The sequence below is a fragment of the Diadema antillarum genome, unplaced genomic scaffold, assembly GCF_040938485.1.
Source record: "Diadema antillarum isolate AM-2024a unplaced genomic scaffold, OU_Dant_1.0 seq00001311_RagTag, whole genome shotgun sequence".
NCBI lineage: Eukaryota > Metazoa > Echinodermata > Echinoidea > Diadematoida > Diadematidae > Diadema > Diadema antillarum.
In genome coordinates, this window is record NW_027272084.1 from 449,973 (window position 1) to 477,771 (window position 27,799).

Genomic DNA, 27,799 nt, shown 5'->3' on the forward strand with positions numbered 1-27,799 from the left:
CTGTTAATCAGTGTGATTCGGGCCGAGCTTCCCATTCACGGCCCGTCGCTGCAGTGAGAATGAATTGAAAAAGGGCGGAGTGTCAGCGAATCTGTTCACTCCAGAATTTCTTCAGCACCTCGCTCCAGCACAATAGGTCAGCGCGTATACATTATTGTCGTTGGCCTTTTTCTTTCCCCTGTCTCATTGTTACAAATCGGTTCTCTGTGACAGACGTTCATCTCGATTCATAACAATTCAGCGAGGTCCCGTTTGAGGCATTGATTTCTTATTTTATCAGTACACATCCCGTCGATTTTATCCAGTGTCCGCTCAGACTTCATGCACTATTTTCTCAGAGGTTTTTCTCATAGAAAATGACCTTTTGAATGAATGACTGCTGGTGACATGTATCACCGAAGTATTCGTAAACACATTTCCGCATATGAACTGCTCGGCAAGTCCTTACGCCCATTTTCTTCTACATTGTAAAGTGACAGCATACCAGCTGAATATCTACAGATCAAAAAGCAGACAAAATCTTAATGCAGTCGACCCCACTATATTCTTCATGACGACATAGCCTTCGTCTTATATAATCAATAAACACTCAATTCTTTAGACAGACTAGAACCTTGACGTTTCCGTGTCACCGTAGCTGTAGGGAGAGGGCACTGTACCGAAGGGAACAAGTTTCTGAACCAAGAGCAAGAGCAAAAGGTCGTCTGAGGAAGAGGGACTCTTTCGAAGAATTGTCATCAAGAGGTCTATCATCTAGATTACATGAACTCTTTCTACTTGTGACTGAATTTTGGTAGTAGCCGTCAAGACATGGCTGTTCTTCCTCTGCCCAGGTAAGTTTGTTTATTTTTCCTATGATATTTGCTTCTTTCTTCTTCTTTCTTTCTATCGATCTTTCGATCTTTCTTGTTGTTGTTGTTTTATAGGCAATGGTATGTCGTCGAATATTTGATCACTGCAACAAAAATATATTATGTGTATATGTATATGGATGGAAGCACAGTAATTGTTAGTAATTCAAGACAGAAAATTAACTTCGTTTTATTTACTCCTTGAAATGATATGATCAAATTGCAAGAACCTGAATTGACTGTAATATGACCTATATTTGGTAGGAATGATTTTCCAAGCTGAAGTTCTTGATTCCTTCCAAATTATTGTACTGTTTCTAGTATTTTCATATGATAAGATCAGTAACTTTGAAAGTATATCGAGAGATAATCAAAGGAGTGTGAGATATTATGATATCATGACCCCCCCAAAAAAAACAACAACAACAATAAACAAACAGACAAACAACATTCCTGCATCACTTAGTATAATAAGGGTAGATTTCATGTGTAAACATATATTCCCGAGAGAAGGTGCTTTCAGAGCGAGATTTTTCACTTTGAATATCATTGGGCTTAACAATCAATATAGTGAACTAGAAACGCCTCTCCAAAACTATTAAATACTTTCTGTAATACATATAATTATACGTATACAATTAAGAATTCTTTGAAAATTAGACAGGAAATGTGTAAAAACATCATCTATGTAAAATCTTTGTTACTGTAATCCAGCTGATTTGTTTGGGTTATCATACGACTTTGTTCTCATTTAGCTGTTTATCTTTTTCTAAACAAAATTCTGATGATTAACGTTTTAAGTGTTTCCGTTTAAAACCTTATGAAATTCATTTCCTAAATATTAAACCGAAATTGTTTATGCTATCATAATACTAAAAGTTTACTGACGGGGAATCATTGTTGATACATGTATAGATGCATCATATTGTAGGCCTGTATTATGTAAATAACCATTTATCAAAGTTACTACAAAGGGAGTAGCGCTTCAGTAGTGGTTTATCAGTCTGTCACTATAACGATCTTTATGACAGAAGATGGAAACTGGAGCAATTGAAATGGACGTGAATGTCTTACAAGGTACATTGAAGGTACCTTCCATTCGGCAGTTTGCTATCTCGCATATGTGCTATAGGAAGACATAAAGCTCCCTGTTGACAGCATAGCATATCGACAACCCGTATGAAGTGATATTTATTGTGATGTAGCACAGGAACTACGAAATGACTAAAATAACTGTTACAAGATAAGGAAACAAGGTTTGAAAGGGTGTTACATTATACCTGCGTGTACTTACAGTAAATAAGCTTCCACCAAGTATCTCCAATACACTAAGATCTAGCAAGAGCACACGGTACGCAGTCCGTCGTTGGTTTTTGTGACTGAGAGTGTACAGCCTAAAACGTATGAAGGACTGAAAGATCTACAGTGATATTACCACTTCACGTGGGAAACACTGTGCAGCAGCATTATATTGCTCGCAACTATGCTCTTCCAGATAATGCTCCGCCGGACTTTCCCGTCACTCGGACGCCTCTGTCCGTAGTGCCCATGCGTCCTCCACGTCCGTTCGGGCAAGACCAATGTGGTGCGCCTTGGTTGCGCCTTTGTCTCATAATTGTTACAGGAATGTGGCATATAGATTGAGCATATATCTTTTTTCTTTTTTTTTGGGGGGGGGGAGCGTTTCTATGTACCCTCCTATTTAAGAGTGACACATTAAACGCAATGTACTGACACCATGTATCATAGAAAATGAAAAGTTATGTGTCTGTCTGAGTCGATTCTTTAATTTATTATCGTCAACATCACTGAAATGATCACTGAAATGATCATAATAATGGTAATGATATCCAAAAGCATCTAATTCATTTCCTGAATAGCGAACTTTCCTTTAGTGTAAGAAACTTCCGTCTGAAAACCTATTTGATGTGGGGTTTTTTTTCTCTCTCTCTATCTCAATGATAGCTAGAAAGAGCATGATTTTAGCCAATGCAATGGCAGTGCATAGCTACTCAGTTCACAACAAATTCTTATACAGAATGCCGAAAGCTATATTCATATGCATCTTATGTATGGACTTTATACCGTTGAACAAAGGCGTATGGCTAGCTATATACGCTACAAGTACAGTTGAGGAGATCCCGATTAAAGTTAAATACCAAGCACGGGTAGTTATTTCATACTAGGAGTCTATGATAATACCAATATCATGTCTTGGGAGGGAATGTGCGCTAAATCAGGAAAAAAGTACAAGAAGTTGATATTTTTGACAAAAACATTATTCTTAATCAACGGAGTTGCTACCATGAGGATCTGTTACAAATTTTGACATTTAGGGTCTTTTCATAATTTTGCAACCAAATAAGCAACACTTTATGGCTTAAATAAGGGTGAAGTGTAAAAATAAGGTCTTGTTCTACCTTCTACTTTGCTGGAATTTGATGGGTTAAAGAATATTAGAATGCGAAAATGTCCACTGACTTCACACCGTCGCGAAAACTGTGTACAACAGGCGATCGTCTTTTGGTTTGTATCTTTAGCATTAAGGGTATACCAGGGGACTAATAATGTACATTCATCTGTGGTTATAATGATATCGCTGAGGTTGGCCTCTGGAATTGATGATTCTTGAGCAGATTCGTTTTTGTTCCAACTTATTGATAAATTTCCCTTCATCGACGTAAACAACTATCCTGTGTTTTAGTAGTGACCATGGTTATGGTAGTAAAGCATGGGCATATGAAGGGTTTGTTAGCAAAAACCATTAAGTCCATTTTTGAAGATTTTGAAGTACTATCTCTGTCATAAAGTACAAAATAATACCTTTTAAATGATATATTTGTCACTACATATAAAGGTATATTTTTGAAGTTATGGTCAAAAGAAGCAAAAATTTTCTTATCATTCTCTTTATTTTTCTTGACCTTTAATCGCAAATATCTCCATTTGGCAAATATGGACTTATCGGTTTTTGCAAACAAACTCTTCATATATACTCATGGTTGGACTCGAACCAACGAGCTCCTGATTGCTAGATAGGCGTCATGGATCTCACTGTCACAGGTGACCTGCGGTTGGTCTGGAACCAAAACGACATATTCAGATGAAACATTTAGGAAGATACATGCAAAACAGAATTAAAATATCTGTATGACATGATAATGTTAACTGAGCATTGATCTCATAACTTTAAAGTTGATTGTTCAGTAGTTAATTATCATTAACGATATTCAACACCGTGAAACAGGATTGTTTGTTTGTTTTTTTTTTTTGGTTAACTTTATACTAAAATGAAAAAAAAAAAACATATGGCCTAAAAAAAAAGTAAAAGGTAAAATTTCAGTAAGATATCAATGAATTCAATACATTCCAATGTCATTGAAAAATAAACCGGAGAATTTTTCCCATTTTTTCTTTTGGTACAACGGAAGAGGGAAAAAGAAAGATCAGCCATTTTACGTTTACTTCAAGTGATGGTCTTATTCATTACCTATTCTCATCCTACAGAGGATCTCATTCACAGCATTATACCAGCCATTTTCAGTGATGAAAACGTGTACAGGGAACAGAGAATAATGAACGTTCTTCATCCTGATGACATTGTTTCGAATCAAAGTTTTGCGTGGAGAGGTGATTTATCAGGCGAATGAGCTCCGCCATATGGCAAGCAGTAGCTGTCAAAACACACACAGACAGGCACACACATACAGGTACGCACACACAATGACGCTTGTGATAGACGGATCTGAGATCTTTATATCTATACCTTTTTTATCGAATGACATTTTTAAAAAGTCTTTATATAAATAGAATGGAATAAATTCTAAATAACGGACGATAAGACATCAATCTTACCTTAATCCCAGTAACTGTAAAAAGACAATTCTTAAACGTCATTATCAACTTGACTTTACAGTTTATTATTCAAAACAGCTAGAGTGTCACAATAAAACGAATAGCCCGGAGGTTAAACAGACCGCGGCTCCGGCCAGGCATCGGCATAGAAGTGCCGCACAATCATGACAATGGACATAAAGAGATCCCACAATCTGTTGGGATGTTAACATATGTCACTGCGGTATATCGCTCTATATCTGGCCCCTCGACCATGGAAACCGGTTGATATAGACACCGACTGCATTATGATAAATGAATTTGAATAGCGGGATAAACCTGAGAAGAACTGCAACCCAGAGTGTCGAAGCCTGTTGTCTGTGTGAAGTAAAATACTTTCACACTCCACTTGTTGCCACTCATTGGAAAGAAGTACATATTGGCGCTGGGTGCATGAGCAAATTTGATTTGATTTTGAAATGTCTCTAATGATAATTGTTTGTTTAATTGGTAATTAGCAAACCTTTTATATCTTTTCCAAGGCTAATATACCAAAAAAAAAAAAGAGAGAAAGAGAGAGATGGACTGAGAGATAGATAGAGAGAGAGGGAGGGAGGGAAGAGAGATGAATAGACCAATATAATATCTCCATAATTATTATAGAGACCATGAATCGAGGCCAGTAGGCTTCGGGTATTGCTTCATGGTTTGAAAGCAGGCACCCAGAAGTTTGGGTTATGATCCCATAGGCAGGGGTTTAGTCGCCATATCACAGCTCCTCAGAGTCTTCAATTCGTGATCACGTGATTCGTCATCAGCTGACGAAGACATAATTTTTGTAGCATTATCTTTTTTTTTTTCCCCAAGGAGCAATGGGTCCAACCGAGATAAGGACATGTCCTTATCGAATTCCCTTTGGATAACCAGTGGCTGTTATACGGAGTCTATTGGAGTTTCATAATCTTGTAAGGAAATAGGGCATGTTGCATAAAAGTTAAGATCAATCATATAGGTCAGGAAATCAAACACGAGTCTCTGAATACTCAATTCTAATTGACTGATACCTGATTTATGTTTAATTTTCTGGCTTACGTTTGATTGCATTTTTATGCACGTGGGCACTGGTGTATTATACTTGAAATCATTAGCAAGCCCATTCCCAGTGAAGAGGGCGACAAAGCATGCAATGTCTAATATTATAATGAAAGTGTCGTTAAAACTGTATTGGAGGATGTGACTGGCTGTTCGTAAGGTAGTAGAATGTCTCGTAAGTTTCGGTTCTGTTTCAATTTTTGTTTCACAGATAGATTAAGATGTTGATAGTCGTTGGAATAAGATGAGAGCTCTCGGAGCTGAGAGTTGATAGGTTGATAAACCAATGAGTCGAAATAATACATTTCTTTTTATTTCGAGTGAAAGATGGGACAGGGAGAGGGAACTAATGACTGGGATGATGAGACAAACAGTGTGCGTCTCAATGTCAGTTGGACAAGCATGAAAAATGGCTCCTATTAATGCGTTGAATACGCGGAGCGTGTACTGGACAATGCATGCATGAAAAGGGAGCAGACTGTGCTCGAATGGATTCAGTACAAATGAAATCCCATTATTGGCAAATGACGTCCTAAAGAACAGATATAAAACTGGTAGCGTATATGAAAAATTCATGATCGTAGACGACGGCGGGACAGCGGTGATATATTTCTACTTCATGGCGTTTGTTCTCTATCCGAGTCAAATTCATATATATTCATCATGGGGGCGTTCCTCTTCTATTATGGCATACGGTTGGGAGAGAAGTACATGATGTTAACATCAAATAAACGAATTACCGATAGTGGAAATTTGAACAAGCCAATAGAGCAAGCAAATGAACAGCAAATATGCTTCGAGGGAAAAATTCGAATTACCCGACTAGGTCGCATACCTCTTTTCCAGACCGAGAAACAAAGAAACAAACGAAAAAGAAACAAACGAACAAAAATGGGACTAAAATTCTAATGTGTTTGTGTGTTTGTTTGATTCTATTTTCTTCAACACAAATTCCTACACAAAATAAAAGTTAATATACAGATTACAATGTAATGTATTGATTCCAAGAAAGAAAAAATATATATACATTAATAATATCAACAAAAATTATATCATTTTACCAAATTCGCAAATTATTAACTAAGAAATTATGCAGAGGAAGGATTACCTCTACTGCCGTTGCTTGAATACCTCTCAGCCCAGAAAGCCTGCCTGGAGGGGAGGGGATAGGGTGGGGGTAGGAACATATGCATTTTGTTTAGCAGAATATAGAAGAAAATTGAACATGTATCATGCATTAGATTTTATATTCTGGGGGCATAAATACTATCTTAGCAAAGATAAGGTAGATTATGATTGTGATGATGTTAGGGTGATGATGAAAAGAAAAGATGATAATGAAGATGATAATGATGGCGGTGATGATGAAGGTAATGGTGGTAAAATGAATTGGTAGGCGCAGAAACAGTTTGCAAAAATGCATTTCCAGGAGTTTTAAATTCAATCCACAGAAGTCTGATCAATTCAAAAAGAATGTTCACAGATTATAGTCTGACAGTAACATAGTTTTATTTCTAGTCTTAAAAGAATGCAACGTTTTGCATGCTTTAAGATAATCTTGAAGTTTGTTCCGAAGGTCTGGTCCATTTGTCTTAGGGATTATTGTGCCATTAATAATTTGGGATTTACTAAATAAAAGTTTTGCGAATTATACGAGTATAATAAGAATGAACTGTATTATTCAATTTGAAAAAAAAAATCATGAAAAGAAAGTGGGAGCAAATTGTTTAAATATTTGAACATGAAAAGTAAACATTGGAATTGGTATCAAATACATTTGTTATATATATTTAATCGATTAAAAATAGTGGATTTGTGTGGGCTAGCTATTGTGGGCTTGTAAAGATGCAAATAGCTTTCTTTTGTGATAAATAAAATACAGTCGAGTTCAGTCTTCGCACTTAAAGCTCACATTAGATTGCAATGATGTATGCAATGTTAGGCTCTGGCCTCTTTCCTACTACATCATGACTTTATAGATATCCAGGCGCCTGTGGTAAGACATTTTCAACGATTTTGCTGTAAAGGAGCGGAAAATGAATGCTTTCTTGCGCTCCTACGTTTTTTTACAATTGGACAATTTATATCGTTTAAACCATCCGTAAGGAGTTCAAACGGTACGTTTTATACAAAAAAAAAATGTTATAATATGCGTATTGTTATTAGACGTGTGGTGTCATAATAAGTGTGTGTGAAAATGCGTGATGTGCAGACCGGATAAACGAAAGAAACGGCGTTTATGTAGAGAGGGGAAAATGTATAGGGAGGATAGAACTGTTGTAAATCTTTTATGGCTGATGATGCACTCTGCCGTATCCTATATATATATATATATATATATATATATATATATATATATATATATATATATATATTTATATATATATATATATATATGTATATGTATATATATGTATATGTATATATATATATGTATATATATATGTATATGTATATATATATGTATATATATATATATATATATATATAAGTATATGTCTATTCGTATGTATACACGTACACGCACACACACACACGCATACACGCACACATACATAATTGTATATACTATATATATGTATATATATATGTATCGTTTAATCATAATCATAATATATGTACGTATATATATATATATACAGAGATAGATATATGTAATTATGATTAAACTTCATCTGATAGTAGTGTGTGAACATTGACAGCCTTTTCTCAGCTTCACGGACGGCTTCATCAACTAGAAACGAAAGATTTTGACATACGACTTCGGGGAACAAAAAAAAAATGTTGAAGTCGAAGAGAAGGGAAAAACAACAATTCAATTTAGCATTAGTGATCAGGAGGAAATGGAGATTGCATCGTCGTGAAGAGTGTAAAGCGCCTCGATATGCACGGATGCCCCCGATTGCAGTTAGACACTGGGAATAAGTATTGCTGAATGGTCGCCGCCTTTCATTACTGCAAATGACTTCTTTATGGGATCCGCCTAAGTGGTATTTGTAATCTATCGAAAGAACGTTCGTGAAGTGACGTGTAAGAACTATGGACGTATACTGAACCATTACAGGAGTGAATGTATGTGTGTGTGCGCGCATAATACATAAAACAAAAATAGTCATTTCGCAGGAAATGATAATAGGTGTGTATTGCCTCTCTGCTTCACACATCTGGACATTATTTTGATAGTGTATCATCGATTTTCTTTTTCTCTACCCTAATCCAAGTACATCTGTTTTTAATTAATTATTATTCGTTGACTTACGAATTCAGACCACAATTTTAAATGCGTATCTTATAAGTACCTGTCTATGAACTGGAAATTTGAATCTTGAATCGAATTGAAAACATAACAGCAAAAGCATCAATTTCTCGATTACCTAAAGAGGTACTAAATTGATTTTCTCTGTGCAATGTGCCATAAAAAAGACAGAAACAAAGCAATAAAAACAGGAAACAAACAAAAGCAAACATAACGTGGTTCCTCGATCATTTCGACAAGGCAGGTCTTTCCCGGGAAAGGAGATCGACTTGGTTGTTTTCCTATACCGCACTGATTCATTATAGGGATGGCCGGTTGGACAATCAGCCGAAGTCTTCCCGATAGAGATGTCAGCAGAACCGGCAGTCGGTGATCAGATATATCTTATACACGATATTGACTCGATTGATCGTCAAGCATGCTAGTGTGGCTGATTTAATTTTCTTTGTCGAGTGGATGGTGATAAAATACTTTTCAGCGTCAATTACATGCCTTGCATATCGTCATCTCCCTCTCTCTCTCTCTATTTCTTTCCAAAAATTACACACACTCATACACACGCACATTAACAAACACGCACCAGTCATGCCAGTTTATATAGATTTCTCTCTCCTATATATATATATATATATATATATATATATATATATATATATATATATAATATAAAATTATATATGTATGTAGTTTTGATTTTGATTATCATGAGCTGCATGTAGGGGTTTACCATGATCCAACAAGTTCGTGCGATTTTAATGTTTGTCTCAGTAAGGCCCCAACACCAGTTCCCTCCCCCCCCCCCTCGCTCTTGATCTTTCTCCCTCTTCCAATTCTCTGTCACCCTCCTTAAAAAACGACCCCCAGCAACCTCCACTTGTTGTCAAGGGTCTGCTTGCGACCTGACCCCGCATTCTATGGCAATGAAGGAAAAAAATACACACACGCAAAGAAAAAAAAAATCTATGCTCTCTCTTTCTCGCATTTCACCTAAACCCCTCCTCGAACGGCTCTTAATGTGATTATCAGGCCCTCAAACCGGTCCCAGGCGAGCGGATAAACGTCAAGCCTTCGCCCAGTCTCATCATTTACACGCATTTAAGTGGCATTAAACATCTAATTAATACCGCCTTAGCGCTTCGATGATCACGCGCATGGTTAGCGGCATGACACGGCGACGCGCTGGGCCTAGAGAGCTCACACATTGTGCCCTCGTATGTTCATACACCATCTTGCTACCTGCTCTCAGCTGATGTGCGCCGCAGGTTCTCTTCCTCCCCCCCCCCCCCACCCTCTCCCTTCCCCTTATTTTTCTGTCTTTATCCTACGTTATCCGAAGTCGTGTTTCCCTAACATTCCCTGATCTAATTTTTCTCGATGAGATATCAAAATGTCCTCCGGGCCTATTCTAATTTCACTAACAGCCTTCAATGAATATCGAAGATTTCTTTCTTTTTTTAATACACATGTACATGTATATGTCAAAATAACGGGGAGGAAGGGGGTGACTTAGTCTTAGGCAAAACGCAAAGCATCATGGAGGTGGCGCGTAACTATCATCCACATGTGGTTTCATTGGGTGGATTAGATTACCGTCTACTGGTTGTGATACGACAGCAACACGTGTCTGCCACAACAGATACGTTCTCGTCGCACACGAAAAAAAAAAGCAATCTATAGAAAACAACAAAAACAACAATACACTTCCTCGATTTCAAAAAGGTTGTCAGTCTTCTATGAGCGGCTGCTTCTGTTCCAAAACAATGCTTAGAATTGTTCTATTATGTTATTGCTTTTATCATTTTATTGTATTTTTGTTGATTGTGTCAAAAGAGATCCAAAGTATAAGAACACATTTTTTTTTTTGTCTTAGATGTTATCGCATGGATCTCCACTTGGAAGTTTTGAGGCTCACTTGCATATCAAATCTGATTAAACCCACAATGTTATCACTCTGTGGCTAATGTACATAGATTTCTCTTTTGTATTTTGATTTCCAACTAAGTAGATAATTACAACCAGGTAATCCGGGATCATTATGAAAAATCGTGATTTAAAAGGATGGGATGGTGTAATATTGGTTGAGATAGGACTTCTGGTTTTGTTTTGTTTTGTTTTGTTTTGTTTTGTTTTGTTTTGTTCTGTTTTTACCTTTTTGTAAAATAATGAGAAACCACTCTTGAAATATGAAAGATCATATAGTTCTGACAGAAATTCAAAATTTATTTGGGACAATGAAAATTGAAATAGCCAAAAACAAAGTGGTCCTGTGGGACCCACCTTTAGGACCAATTTTCCAATTTTCATCAAATCAACTTTTAATTCATCTTAGAATTGCATGCTTCTTCATACTTTGTAAGTAGTTTATTTGATTTTCTTTTAGAATTATATGCGCTTTCATATTTCACACATAGTTTCTGATCTGACAAAAAACAAGAATCCGAAGCCCTATCTCAACCAAAACTAAACCATCCTTATATATATATATATATATATATATATATATACACTTTCTCATTTATCTTTTCAAACACAAAATTTGTCAATTAGCAATTGTTCTTATGTGTAATTTCATAACATGAACAAAGTAACCTAATAGGCCTACAATATGCGACCATCACCATTTAAAAAATCGTAATATAACTTCTTTTAATGTATATATATATATATATATCTATATTATGTCTGAGATTTGAAAAGGCTTATTTATCAAAAAATGAGGGACTAAAGGAAGCAAGCCTTGATATGCATCCATTATAATTCGAAGAGTTTCTTTGAAACAAAAACTTGTCAAATGAAGTCACCAGTTTTGAGAAGCACAACCAAACATACAGATTCCTTTACACATTGACTTTGGAGCACATGTACAAACACACATTGACAAATCATAAAACTTTAAAAGAAAGAGAAAATAAGGAAGACAGGAGGGGAGAAGAAATGAGAATTGAGAAAAGAAGAAAACTTTCTCACTTCTTGTCAGCATCTTGGGATCATGGAGATTCATCTAAAGTGTATCAGAGGGCGGTTTGGCGGATTAAGACGTCGTAGAAAGGATTAATAACGTCTAATGCAATATTAGCCCAGGGAAAGAGCTAATAACCGGTGCAAGAAAAATAATAAACAGACCGGGAGATGTTCCGATTGTATCATCATAGTGTAATTCGATCTCTATCATTGGATTTTATTTGCTTCTTTCATCCAATTTTCTGGTGAGGTCGTGACACGTCGGCTCACCAAAGGCGTGGCAAATCTTGTTGAACTTATACAGGCAAAATACATAATCATTTTATTAGATGAATTTTAAAAGAAACAAAAACAAAGATGCAAACCTAATAAAGAAAAGGAACCTCTTTCTGGGCGCATTTTCCGCGTTGTCACTTCTGATAAATGGGAGATTTGAAATTGATATAATCTCGCTAATAATAACACGCTGGGCGGAAGAAGGGAAAGCAGTTAATATGATTGCATTTTTGTCTCGGGGGACTCGGGATACTAGCCCAGTCCGCCGGCCGAACTCAAGCCGTTTGCGCATCACCCAAGTGACACCAGCCACGTCTTGATCGTCGCCGCAGAAAACACACTTAATTTCACATGTTCTGTTCGTTCTTAAGCGGCATGTGTCGGTCGAGAGACTTTTCGGCCAGAAATCAATCGCTTTAATACGATAAAATGGTATTAGCCTAACTACCTGTTTGGAGGCGTCAATATAGGATCATTCTATCACCAACGGTCTTGAAATCCGTACAAGGGATTGAAGAAGGATTGAAGAATAAATATGTGATGAATGCAAAACGTAATCAGAGTGTTTTCAGATATTGAAAGAAAAATGAAAAATAAAAACACGTTCAGAGTACCAAACAAAGAGGAACACGGGTTGAGAGGAATGGGGTCAAGTCTCACTTTTGCTTGTATCTTTTCTGTGTCTTCTATGTATCATTGTGATTTTATGTCTTGTCATGCTTGTTGTGTACATTTATATTACAACTGTCTGCCGCATTTCTTCGTCCTAACTAGAGCAAGATTTGATAAATTTCTCATGGTAATTCTATAGAGTACTTTAGAATTAGACCAATTACGCTTGTAAGTTCGAATGAGTATTCCTCTTCAGCTAATTTTTACAACAATTTTTTTTTATTTCATTGTCATATATCTGTGCTGTTGCTGCTTCGAGAAACGGCAAAAAAAAAATGGAAATAAAACAAACGAACACATTAATTGCTGAGTATATTTTTTCCCCCTCCGGTATAGAAAAAAATAAGCTACATTGTCATGCATGTTATCACGAGATCATTTTCATTGAAAAAGGCAACTCGGCTTTTATGATAGATGTCATTTCTCTAGGGAAAGGGAATGCACTGTCCTTTAAAATCATTCCTTCGCGTTGTCGTTCCTCTCTCCAAAAATAAATAAATAAATAAATAAAATAAATAAACAAAATCGAATTTTACACTGATAACTGTGTAGCACGCAATATGGTCATACCAAATAGAGATAACGTATTCATACCGTATTTCACGCATACACTTCAGAGATTGCATGAATTCTTTAAAGCGAAGTGAAATTGGACAACAGCGATCAAATGTACATGAAGACAATAAAAAGGCCGACTAACCTCGCAATAAACATTTGCATTTTCGAGATGCATCGTATCTCTTGCAATATGTAAAAATGTGGACTATAGCGGAGAACAGTCATTATGTTAAAGGACCGAAGATCCTATTTTCTCATTTTCATGCTTCGCCGAGCAAAATGTATTATGAAAAACGATGCGAAAATTATAATGCTAATCGTCGTCGAACTACCAGGGATTCTGTTTTTGCGCATTTAGGATTTGCAAAGTTGTCGAGGACATTGAGAAAAAAAAAGAGGCAAAATGAAAAACCCTCCTATCCAGCCTCACGTTGTGATTCATCAATTTTAGCTGGTGTTCTTAGTAATAATTCACCTGCAGTCATTGCCGAGTTACTAAGCATCCTGCCGGCAGTAGAACTCATTTTCTTTGCCTCCGGAGCGATCATCGCCTTTCCAAGGCCTTTAAACACATTTGGGCTCCTACATGATGGCATGATTGGCCATTCTGATGGTTCTGATGCTTTTGAATGACTATGATAGCTCAATTGCGTAGCGTGATTAAAATGAAAAGTGTCGACATAAAACTTAATCGACCGCCATGAAAAATCAGTTTGTAGATGAGACAGTTTTAATCAGGATTAAAGGTTTGGTCCATTACTGGGTCCTCCCGCATCCATTAATCAAAAGAAATGACACCTGTTGCTTCGGATTTCCTCTGCCGCTTTTGGCTAAGGTCTGTTAAGAGACCGAAGTAAAGAGATAGCCAATCACGAAGGTAAATAGACAGACATTGACAACTTGACAACTTTGAATCGACCGATCGACATCTACATGATGTGATAGCAGAGAAGTACAACTCAACTAAAACCTGTGTCAGACGGGGGAGGGGGGGGGGGGATGAATTGATTAATAACTTGAAAAGTGAAATTATTCAGACGCCACGCACTCCCCATGAACTATTATATTCATTATTAATCTTCCACTTTCCCCTCATGCTATAAAAGACTCTCACACTCTTTTTGTCTCTCTCTCTCTCTTTTTTTCTCTCTCTCTCTCACACACATAATGCATACCCACAAGCATACACACTTAAATGAGCATACACATACACAGTTCCATTCTTTTCTCGAAATCAGCATTTGTTAATGCCTCCTTGTATACAAGGCCTTACAAGCACTCATATGCACACAAGCACCTTCGCATACAATTCACATGTACATCTGAACTTTATTATGCCATTGTATATCGTTAAAAAAAAGATAGCTCTTTCTTAATTAATAATTCTCTGCGTCAGTTGTGCGTTGTAGTTGTTTTATTCCGGCATGGATTCCTTCTCAATATGTAATTTTGTTCTTTCTTTTTTCTTTTTGTTTGTTTGTGTTTCTCTCGACTTCCTTCAGTGGTCTGATAGTAACCCAATAGCCAATCTTACACTCACCTCCCAGAGTTCAAAAGAAACCGGATACAAACATTTCATCTAACCCAATTTAAGTTCGCCAGCTCTCTTTGACAAATTCCCATTGCACTGGAACATTTTGACTTTTCGAATGTTCTGTCCTTCAAACACCCCTGCAATTTAACATGGTATTCGCTGTTTGGGCAGAAGTTGATTATCCGATATACCAAATTTTTGAAAGTGGATTATACGTTTGAAGTAACGCGTCACTTAAGTGAAGCTTAGAAGAGTGTAGGCCTAAATAGTTTTAGATTTATAAACATTAATGTATTTTTCATCAGGTATACTCACAGGGTGCAAACAAAACGATAAATATACAAACGAGTCAAGAACACTAAATGCAGACAAAACTGTTGGTTCACCCGTTGTTGTTTTTATTCTTGTTCAAATGTTATCAGTGTCATTGGAATATACATTCGCTTTTCTGATAGATTAGTTGTTAATAATAAGATGACACTGAATTGCTGTGAATTAAATACCACGATATGAATATGAGATTGCATTTCAGATATCCCTGACAACCTATCCCCGTCAACTTTATCCCTGCATATACTAGTACAACAAAGTCAATTGATCCGTGAATGATTTTCGACGGGATAATTTGATAACGCTGTTGATTATGGACATTGTTGAAACAAATACATAAAAATGCGGATCTTCGTTTAGGTTGTTTTCAACTTTTTGTTTCATCACGGAGAGAGAGAGAGAGAGAGAGAGAGAGAGAGAGAGAAAGGAGGCATACACTTTTGATGAGTCTGCTGACTATTTCAGTTTGCGGATAATGATTCTCTACCAAAGATGTAAAACAAAAACATTAAAGTAAATAAACGCTTTCTGGGTCGTCCCAGGTTTAGACATTCTAATCATTATAAAAGTGTAGAAATATGATTTAAGATGTTAAACAGCATTGACTGTGACGAAATGGTTATATTCGATTCAACTAAAAATGAAGGCACACTATAGCCGATCGGCTGTGGGTTTCATAGGACAGATAGAGAGTTTGGTTGGATTTGTTTTGATTTAATTTGATTTGACTTGATTTGATTTAATTTGATTTGATTCGATTCGATTCGATTCGATTCGATTCGATTCGATTCGATTCGACTCGATTTGATTTGATTTGATTTGATTTGATTTAATTTGATTTGATTTAATTTGATTTGATTTGATTTGATTTGATACGATTAGATCGATTTGTTGATCATCATCATCATAATCATCATCACCATAGATTATGCACATCTTATGCAGCATGTTTTTGGTATGTGCTCGTATGAGTTAGTGTTTTTGTGTGTATGTTTGTGGTGTATTTGTGGTGTGTTTGTGTGTATGTTTGTGTTGTATTTGTGGTGTGTGTGTGTGTGTGTGTGTGTGTGTGTCTGTGTGGTGTGTCTGTGTGTCTCTGTGTGTATGTGTGTCAGTGAGTCAGATGTAGTTTTGACTAATAAAATGAGCTATAAATGTATTTTTGCATTTGTTATGTTCAATATGTTCATTATGCGAATGTAACGAAGAATGGTGCCTTTGTTCATTTTTGCCGTAATTGATGTATATATATATATATATATATATATATATATATATATATATATATATATTGCGTATTTGACAAAATATACAGAAAGACATTGCATAAGGGCTTCAACTATATTATTTCAATGATCTTCTAGTACAAGGTGTAATCAATCACATGTATGTGACACTGGTTCCAGGTTGTATAAACACCCAAAGGTAGATCAAGGGACTTAGAGTTACTGTATTCCTTCCCCTGTCGCAGGATAACGACATGAAGAGGACTGCATTTTTCATTTTGAAACACAGACATTATTGATTACGAACAACGCTCCGTTCAGTGAAGAATTGATCTTTGTGTCAGGATAGCTTTAAATTGAGACGCGACATGATGTGTGCGAGATTAAATGGGTCGCAATACCCTATTTCGCTTTTGTTTGACCAAATACACATGCGTCTTTCTCAGCACGGCAGTGGTATTTGCATTCGGAAATCGTTACAGACATAGTTTAGCAACGGTGCACATTAGCCAAAGTCAGAACTGACTTTTCAATTGTTTAAATTCTGATTCCAATCATGGAGCGCGCCGGTAGCATGTTAGTAAACAATATAAATTGAAAGTTCCTCGTTATATTGGTCGTTATATTGGTGATTTTTTTTTTTTGAAGTGCATCAGTCAGATAGGACAGCTTGCTAAAAGACGCAGATGCGGAGCTATTATTTTGTTTGACAAAACGATTTTTCTTTTGAAATCACGTGTAACGAGTTGCTACTTCTTTAGTTATTCATAGTCTCTGCCCTGGGGCAATGAAATTTTAACTGAAACTGCTCAACACATCTAATGTCGTCTGGCAAAGAGTACTGAATGCTATTATTGATTAGCAGTAAAGAGCGGTGGTAGCATACATTCAATTCAGCTCAATTCAATTTAATTTCAATTTTCATTTTTTCAACAGAATATACAACAGAGTACAGAGTCATGTGTGAAATTAGATATGCATTTTGTGGAATGATACACAAGAATGAAAGAATAACAACATGTTCATGTCTATGATCTGTAAAGAAGTGCAGCGCATGTGTATAAGAGACAAATGGGGAGAAAAGGAGAAGAGGAGGGTGTTATTTTAGGCTGGCTGTAGGCAACTTACATAAATATATAGAGAATGTAGCTCGGCTAGAATAATGACGACCAAAATATGTTTGATCGACAATTGTGAATACACTGTGTCAATTTCAAGCTCATAACTGCAAGTCCCCTTCACATTTAATTTGTCATTGATTAATAGAACAACGCAAGTTTCTTAAAATCGAACTAGAATCGACTAAAAGCCTTGAAAACTTGAAGTTCACATCTTCCCAAGATGTATGATGTCGATAAAGTTGTGAGGTATGAAACATAACCTTGTCTAGTGTTTCATTTTTAAAACATGAAGTGAAAATATGTTTTAAGAATACTACTTTGCACAAGACTTGACATAACACTTGGTCATTCATAAAATGCTATATTTTGCTAATGCGCAGACCTAAGTACTTTCCTATAAACGAACAAAAATTGTAGTACTTGTCTTTACTTTACAACAAAATCCAAAGGGAAACACAGAATAGAAAAAAAAAAATGAAAAATAGCGATTTCCAGTCATACCCATATAAGCGTCAGCAACTTGTAGACCACAAATACCATGAGCACTTTGCATGTGCCAAAATTGAATTAGAAACACAGTTTACCACTTATATAAACACACATCTCTACACCCATTGATGTGTGGGGGAACTATTGTTTAGTCGGGGTTTTTTTAAATCTTAAAAAAAAAAAATCAGTATATGCCCCACAAGCATGACGAAATAAAGCAATCATTGTGCTCTTTGTTCACGGTACCCAACAAATCTATGCAAGTGCGCGCGCGCACACACACACACACACGCACACACACACACGCGGACAGTCTTATTTACGAGCAGTAGAGATAAAAGAAATATCCATACTCGATGTCTTTCATCCTGGCAGACAAACGTGACGGTTACCAGGAATTCAGATACAATGCAATGATGATATCATGAGGTAATCAACTGGTCGGGTTCTCCCCGTCGTATCTTGACAGGCGTGAGGACATTGAACGAGACTAACGGCGCATCGCCTTCGAGATTTTCTCCTCGTTCGCGGCGCCTAAAACCATGTTTGTATTTTCGGCTTTCCATGTCTTTATCCATTTTTTTTTATCTTGGAGCTAATATCAGTGGAAAAGTTCGCACGTCATCAAACCCTCGTACCAAACTAATCACGATAAGTGGCTGTGATCTCGTTGATTAGCTGTTAATATTACAACACGAAGAGGACCCCGCCGCGCCGCCACAATCCAACGAGCCGACCAAGATTGCGCTTCGCTTTTTTCCTTTTTCCTCCTCCTCCTCCTCCTCCTCCTCCTCCTTCTCCTCTCTTCTTCTCCTCCTCCTCCTCCTCTCTCCTCCATCCGTGTGTGTGTGTGTTTCTCTCTCTCTCTCTCTCTCTCTCTGTGTCAGTGTGTCTGTTTCTCAGTCTGCCTCTCTTTCTTTCTTTTGCCCTGTCTCTGTCTCAGTTTTTAATTTCACACCGTTTTGTTTCTTTTTTGCCTCTTTTACTATAACCTTTCTTTATTTTTGTACTGATCTTTCCAATATCAGTATACCTTTCTCTTTCAATGTCTTTGTTATCAATTATTCGTCTCTTCCGAATCGCTAAAACTAAGCGATTTATCTTTGGTCCTCGAATGATTGTCCATAATATTTACTCCAGATGGCATTTCCTATTCTCTTTCACATTTTCTGTGATTTCTCTCTTCATTTCCCCTCTGCCAGTTCTCTCTTGTCTAATTTAGAATATATTATTGTTTTTTTTCCAGCTTCAAAGTCAGTTTTGGAAGCAACGTCTTATCTTTCAAAAACATAATTTTTAGGGCTATTTCTTCTTCTCGTCTTTCCTTCCTTTCTTTCTCCTTCTTCTGCCCCTTCTTTAGGTTGGTCAGCTAAAATGTTGTCTGTCCCTCCCTTTCCTCTTTTTTCTCTCTTTTTCTCTGTCTCTATCACCCCCCCCCCCCACACACACACACACATAAAAACACACACTCCCACACTCACCCTTACACCGAAAGATGGATAATCTCCGGAGCCAAAGGTGTCATAATCCATGAACCTCATCAGCTGAAGTAAAGTCCACCCCCTGACTAAAGTAAGGTACGGTCTATTACAGAAGATAATAACTTCGCGGGAGTCTAAACGGGAGGGTTAAAAGGCGTAACGCTCCCAACTAATCAGGGCGCTTATATACTGTTGAGCTGAGGGAGGGAAGGAACAACACGAGGCTTTTCCTGCTCTACCTGTAATCATGGTAATTGAGTTGAGTGGTGAGATTAGAGAGTGATGCCTGAATGTACCACCTGCACGGCGCTGCTCCATCACATCACAGCTCGCATAACTGCGACGATAGTATTTCCTCTTAACGATTTGAAAAGACAAAGATTTGTGGCCTTTGGAGGTTTCTCGCCATTGCAATCATTTTCAACACACTCTTTCTATTGGTCATATTATTATCTCAATCTATTCGATTACCTTATCTCCTACTGCTGCGCAATATTTGCACACGTGCCTAAATCAACCGCTGGCTGCATCCTATTCATTTCTTCGCCAAAAATGAATTGAATCTCTTCTGGCGCATAGATACTCCCCCCCCCCCCCCCCCCCCATCCCTCAACTTCTGGTTTATCGCCTCTTCTTGATTTCTACCCCGCACATGATATAATTCCGATAACATCATTGGATAGCATCAGTCATTACGGGGGAAACATGAGCTGATATCTCGTCTCTTCCCCTATACTCCAGCTGAATCAGTAGAAGTAAGGGAGAAAGCACGACTATCGGCATCACATCTAACCTTACGATCACGATCAGTCGGAGAAGAGGAGAAGAGCGTAATCCATAATATGATCAGACGAAATTAACATGCTTTGACCACATTCACGTTTCTAAACCTTCGCTGATTTTAATCGGCAGCAAGAATGTGTATAGATTATGCATTAAAAAAGCACTGACATTGATCGAAATAGAACTCTCTTGGTATCATAGGCCTTTGCAGTTGACATTTCTATTTCATTTTATCTAAAAATGAGTTCTAGACACCTCCCCTCTCATCACAGAAATGACCCATGGGATGATTATGAGGATAACTGTTAAAAAAAAAAGAAATGATGTATGAGCTATCTTGAGTGTTGTAGAATAAACGCGCGATTTTGTGACACGCACAATATCATAAAATAAATTCTGAAAAGGAATGACAATGAATGACAAGGGGTATAAGCCATGAGAGTGCTAATTATCAAAATCACAGAATTACGATTTTGAGCATGATTATCGCAACAGACATCTCTTATTTGATTTCAGATCGCCGATGTTAAACATTTGTATAGTACAAGTTCAATGGCAGGAAATTTGGTTGTCTGATTATTGGGAGATTCTTTACCGATCACCGTTCGGCGCTGATTTCTCATACGTGCGCGCGAATATGGCAAATCAAGTTGATTGTTTGATCTTTGATAAAAATCTCTAAGTGGTACCCTGTATTGTTACGTGATAATCAGGGTGATGCCTGGAAGACCGTACGGCATGGTACGGAGAGACCGTAAGCGATGCCACTGCATGGATTCGGGATGTTTGTGCATGACAAACCGAAGACGTGGATACCCGACTTTGGCTTACTCGAGGGGTATCATTTCTGATTTGAGGTGATGCGACTCGTCAGCAAACGGCTGCACTAGTCATTTTTTCCCCTCTCAACTGGCTACCTTAGCAAAAACCCGTCTGTCTTTGCTTCTCTCCCTTCTTCATCCCACTCTTCTATTCAACTTATCGATGTCTTTAGATCCCCGTCAGTTTCGCTCGTTTTAGCCCTTCCACATTTCGCCTTAATTATCCGTTCTTCACCTATCTTCTTTTCTTTGCTCACAGTTTAAAACCACAATAGTCAAAGTCAATTTAATGGTTTGCATATTAAAAGATAGCCGCCAGGTTCTGAGTCATGTTGCGAAACTTTAACCAGATCTTTAACCAAGATGTGGCATTGGATATCAAAAGACACAGATTTGTATTTAATAATAATGCGTTGTGATGGAGGTTTGATTTTTTGTTTATGTTACCATGGACATCGTAAAAAGTTGTGAAGAGAAAGCATAAAAGGTCAAACTCACTATGGTGTCTTCTTCCCGCGATTGTGCGGTCATTGTGGCGCGCGAACCAAACTTAATTGTTCATCCGTAAAGGGGATTAAATGTGTTTGTCCTATCGAGAATGTTTCAGCACCTCACATGCAAAATATGCAGGGACAAAGTGAGAAAAGGATATGTCCTTCTCCACGAGCAAGAAACGTTCCAACCCTTAATCACCTTTTATTTAAAGGCCGCTCGATCTTATATCTCATTAATTGAGGCAAAAAGGAGGTGTGATTTTCATTTGTTGCCCCCAACAATCTCGTGAGAGATGCTTGTCAGCCGACATAGTGGCCATCTTTGTTAGCGTTGTCAGGGTTCTATCGTCTTGCATTCCTTTCGACAATTTTCTTCTCTAGCCTCGTGTTGAATGGTTACAACTTAATGAAACCAGTGGCTTAAATATCATGACTCACTCACCGCTAAGTTGTGACTGGTCTCATTGGTGTTAGAATTAGTTGCAGCTATTGGCCAGGATAAACCGTAGATATCTCATCTGTGATCATTTGCTATACTTTCCGGATGAAATGTAAGTTGGTAATGATGAATTATTTATTTCTAGTTGAACATACAACAATCAAATTAACAATCGCTGTTCCTGCCAATGTAAATTTATTTTAAAACAAGGATGATTTGACTACTTCTGCAATGAACACTGCCGTAAGATATTTACATCGTTTTAAATATCATTTCCAACTATGTTCAGATTATTTCTATCATCTACTGATTCGAGAATAGAGAGAGACAATACAGCAAGAATCAAAATTCGAGCGGAGATGGATATTTATTCTTGTTTTTTTTTCCTGTCGGTAATATTTTGTTGCTGTCATAAATATTTCGTTATAGAACAAAGTCAATCAATTCGTATTCGATAAAAGAAATTTAAAAAATCGATTGCTCTGATCAGGAGGCTCAAATGATACAAGTGTGTCCTAAATTTTTGGGGAAGGTAAGAAAATGCTCATGATGAAACCAGTGGTTTCAATAAGCTAACTGGGAGGCCTTTGTTCATAGCAGCAGCATTTCAATTATTTTCATGACAGGTCCTACTTATATAATATATGACTACATATATTATAAGTGACCCACTCTAAGGCTGGAACAAGGTACACTGTGTGTATACTTTGAACTATCTTTTTTTTTTCTTATGTCTCTTCGTCATCATTAGAAAAAAAACTGTCTGCTTCAAAAAAAAAATCAAATTATTTCTCATGGATTATCATGATGATATTGACATTGGATCTTACAATAACCTCATGCAGATTTACAATCACCACAGAGGCACATCCAATGTCTTTACATCTTCGTTCTGTGTGTGTATGGGTGCATGATATTATGTGTCCATGTCAACACAATCGATAGATCTTATACAGAATAGACAGTGATGAATGATCATAAAACGTTGTTTATCATCTACCTTTAGTAAGAAATCAGAATTATTAGTATTATGCTTGCACTTTACAAAATACATTGATTAGTCTCTGTTTTGTTCGTTTGTTTGTTAAATGTTCGTTTGTTTCTAGAGATTAAGATGTAAACTGATTTGAATTCTTCATCATTTCCTCATTTTTTTTCTCTCTGTTTTCTCTTTTCTGATGACAGGTTGCCGCTACCGCTATGGCCACATCCACCCCCAATGATCGCTGGTTCTTCGTCCACTTCTCCCGACGGCTTGATGTCTTTCCGCAGCCCGGTTGGTTTCCCGCCAACAGGGTTTCCCCTGACCCCGTCAAGTCTCAGCGCCCATTTTTCGGGCGGTATTCCAGGGATCTTTTCCACCCCGCCACACTCACAGTACAAGAACATGCAACATCATTTTCCCTCCGAAATGATGAAATCGCCGTTCCCCTTGGTTGCCCGGCGTAACTTCAGCGGGCCGCAGTACCCAGTCTCAGCCGCGGCCTCGCCGTCGAGAGTAGCCGCATCTCCCGTGCGTCCACTGCAAACCTTTCACAGACCGCTGGCCGTGAAATCGCCTTCTACACCGGGGGCTGGTATTGGTGGTGACACCACGGAGAAGCGAGAAACGTTCAACTTCACTCCGGCAGACCTCGAGTGTGCGCTGTACGGGTATCTACGAGGGAGTAGCGGAGCGGAGAGATATCCCGGTTGCGCTATGTCAGGCATTCCACTAGACATCATAGGTATGTAGATTTATAACACCATGTACACCACAAGTCCAACCAAGCTTCAAGGACCAAATCTTTCTGACATTCTACCCCCGTATCAAATTATGATGTTCAATCCGCTATATACGGCGCGTGATTTTTGTCATGAACTGCCAGAAAATTAAGTGAACAGAAGTGAATTTTGTAAATATTTTGTGAAAACTCTACCAAACGTCAACAATAGATTAACAAACATGGTATTTGAGGGGAAAGTAAAATTAATACAACTGGTTAAGATGTTGGTATTAATTAGGCCTAAACGTTGGTGACTTGACAATGCACTAAGTTAAGATTTCAACGTCATCACCTGGGATTGTGTTCTAACGCACAACCAGGTGTGATGAGAATGAAATTCAAAACACGTCGTCATCTTGAGTGGATATATCCAAGGAGGTTTAAGAGATGGAGTAACAACAGTCTTGTTTCCTATGGGTTTGATCCCAGGTTTAATGCCGCCACTCATAAATATTTGACAATGTCTGAAGTATGCAAACTGGAGCTGCCCCACGAATAGAAAGACAATTGATTCATGTGTCATTGCATCATGACTAGTCACTCTGCAAGGAAGATTTTAATGTCTTTATATGATGGTAACTATCTTTCGCCGTTCCTTTTTATAAAGCATGAGTGGTCTGGACATACAGGTACAGACACAGGGATGTGCGAATAAAGATTGCCCAAAAAGTAAATTGGTGAAATAAAAATCAATATCATTCGACTGAACATGTCTGTACACTAATCTGACATATCAATCTATAAAGAACTATACTTGACGACGTTATGTTAGAGTTCAAAATGAATCTTCAGATTGCTCAGAAAGACGGCGGTAACGAAATTGACACAGAATTAAATTGTAACAAACGCAGACAGAAGAAAACTGACCAGAAATGAATATAATTTATTAGTGGAATCCCTTTTTCTTTCCTCTTTTTTCTACTAAAAATTTAAATTGTGTCAGGGTTGAGGGAATCCACAGCAGACCTCATTCATTGCTTTTTACATGCTAAATGATATACATTTAAAATCATTATTTTTTTTTTCAAATCGCCGTTAAAACTTTCCCTGTCCCCCCCCCCCCCCGAACGATTCATATTCTAGTCAGTCTGGAGATGTGGGTGTGCCACATGTGTCTTTTACATTAGAATATTGATAGCAGATTCCCCATGACATAACTGAAATCATTATCGTATAATACACACTGGTATATATCGCTACTACCACGTCACACAGTATCACAATGCAATGCGAGTTGCGACGTCATTAATTGGGTTGGCCTGTTTCCCTAGTTAATGAAGAACTTAATTTCTGCATTTTCTACATGTAATACCTGATATGTTACGACAAAATATTGACATAAGAAAAACGAACTGTAGAGAAAAAATAAACAAATAAGATGTGGGAAAAATAACTCAGAATTTTTTTTTTTCATATATATATAGACTTTATTTGTGCTTGCGTTTTTGAAGAATTAAACGGTGTATAAAGCAGCTATAAAACATGATGACGGCCGAAGTTTTAAGCATAATATAAATAGCCTGAGGGAATGGCCGGGTTTCTATTCGATTGAGACGTACAAGAGGACTGCATGCATTATGAATGAATTAGTTATCAATTAGCCGTACGAGTTGACTGAAATTTATACCGTGCGAAGGATCTATAGGTTTTACAAAGCGCTGCAGACTTATCGGTGTTTTTTATGGGAAAAAAGAGAAAAGAATATTGCTTTGATCTCTTACTCCAATAATACTGGTGATAAAACGCTTTCTTCGTTCGCTCTAAGCAAGACTTTTAATGTATTAATCCTCTGACCGATGGCAATCCTACTTGATTATGTCAGAATGCATAGAGGAAATTATATTTCGACGTAGCATTTCAATTTCGACCGTATGGCAAGCCATATTACTTTTTAAAAAGATTTTCTGATATCACGAATTCCCTTTCGTGATATCAAAAATTCGACTTTCTGATATCACAAATTCAATTTTTGATATCACAAATACCCATTGGTTTATCACGTAAAACCAATTTTTGATATCACGAAATCGAATTAGTGATATCACAAATTCAATTCGTGATATCATGAATTCAATTCGAGATATCACGAATTCACATTCTTGATATCAAGAAATACATTTTGTGATATCACTAATTCCAATTTGTGATATCATTAATTTACATGGAATTTCAGCACATATCTGTCGCAAAGAAATCATTTGATTTCGAGCATTAGTTTTGCGCTGAAATTCAACCGTAAATTCTAGCGTTAGTTGAGGGCAGAAATACACAGGGAATTCGAGCTTTAGTTCAGTGCAGAAAACCAACGGGAATTTGAGCTTTAGTTGAGCGCAGAAATACACAGGGAATTCGAGCATTAGTTTTGCGCTGAAATTCAACTGTGAATTCGAGCGTTAGTTGAGCGCAGAAATACACAGGGAATTCGAGCATTAGTTTTGCGCTGAAATTCAACTGTGAATTCGAGCGTTAGTTGAGCGCAGAAATACAAAGTGAATTCGAGCATTAGTTTTGCGCTATTTTGTGAATTTGTGATATCACAAATTTAATTCTTGATATCACAAATTGAATTCTTGATATCAAAAATTTGATTTTTTGATATCACAAAATGGAATTTGTGATATCAGAAATTAACTTTAAATGTAAAAAAGGCTTGCCATACGACCGCCTCTACGATAGAGACACGTTATTTATCGGTACACTTTACAACTTGCACTATATACGAGCAGCATACGCATAAAGACGATGATCTAAAACCACTGGTCACATTCGGAATCTGCTCTACTACTTCATTCCCTGTGGAGTTTCATGTTTCATACTTTAATGACCTGTATTAGAAATCAACTCTGTTCAGGATAAACCTACGGTTTGATTCTCATACCATTCAACACGTTCAATCCATAAACTATAGCCTAATGTCCAGCCTGTTTGATGCTGTTGTTGTTGTTGCTATTGCTGTTGTTGTTATTATTATTGTTGTTGTTATTGGTGTTTGTTTGTTTGTTTGCTTGTTATTGTTGTATCAAGCTGAAGCAAATCACTGTCATTCTTGTTTTCTAATTTTCCACACAGCAGCATGTTTCGGAAATTTCTGGAGACATAAACAATCTCCAAGAATCTATCATTGTGAAAGAAAAGAATTATTATTAAACTTGTCACTTCCCCATTGTCATTACGGCTTTCTAACATGACCGGAATATGTGAGGTACTAAGTAGGAATATTCAGTCAAATGGGTGATTCATCACGTGTATCGCTTTGCCAAAATCTCGTCTCCCTCCTGTGGGTGTGTGTACCTGCATTGGATAACAAAATGTGTAAATTTATGCCTGACAATCTGCGTCCATTGTACAGTAAAGTTTACACTACAAGCTGCAGTAAAGTAGTACCGTCGCACAGTAAAGTATACACTACAAGCTATTGTCTTTCCAGAGGTAAGAAAGTGAAATCGCAGTTGAGACTTTGTGCTCCTTTCAGAACTCTACGACATCTGTAACAAAGCATGCGCTGGGTATTAATAGGTAAAGTAACCACTTGGAATGCAGGTACCCCGATGTCTTAGGCGTGTTTTTCAGTGTAGAGAGAGATGGAGAATGAGATAATTGAATGTTTCACTCTATTTCCTTTCTTTTCTCGAATAGCCCTAGAAGTGTTAACTTTCTTACACTATGAGAGCACATTTCTATGTACAGCCCTAAGTGTGTTTGTGTAGTTGTGTGACTGTGTGACAGTATGATTGTGTTAGTCTTCTTGGCTTCAGCATGTTATCGTGGATTCGCACAAACCTTAGTGGTGGACAGACCATAAAAAAGAAAGTCAC

At 37.3% G+C, this 27,799-nt stretch overlaps 1 protein-coding gene across 1 annotated transcript in view; it reads left to right on the top strand.

The window, feature by feature from the left end:
- The first annotated feature begins 810 nt into the window (after positions 1–810).
- LOC139708134 (uncharacterized) overlaps positions 811–27,799 on the top strand; it is a 41,806-nt gene continuing 14,817 nt past the window's right edge. Inside the window, exons 1-2 of the mRNA XM_071620110.1 lie at positions 811–833; positions 23,404–23,945. Coding sequence (XP_071476211.1) covers positions 811–833; positions 23,404–23,945 — 565 coding nt within the window. The remainder of the gene's footprint in view (positions 834–23,403; positions 23,946–27,799) is intronic.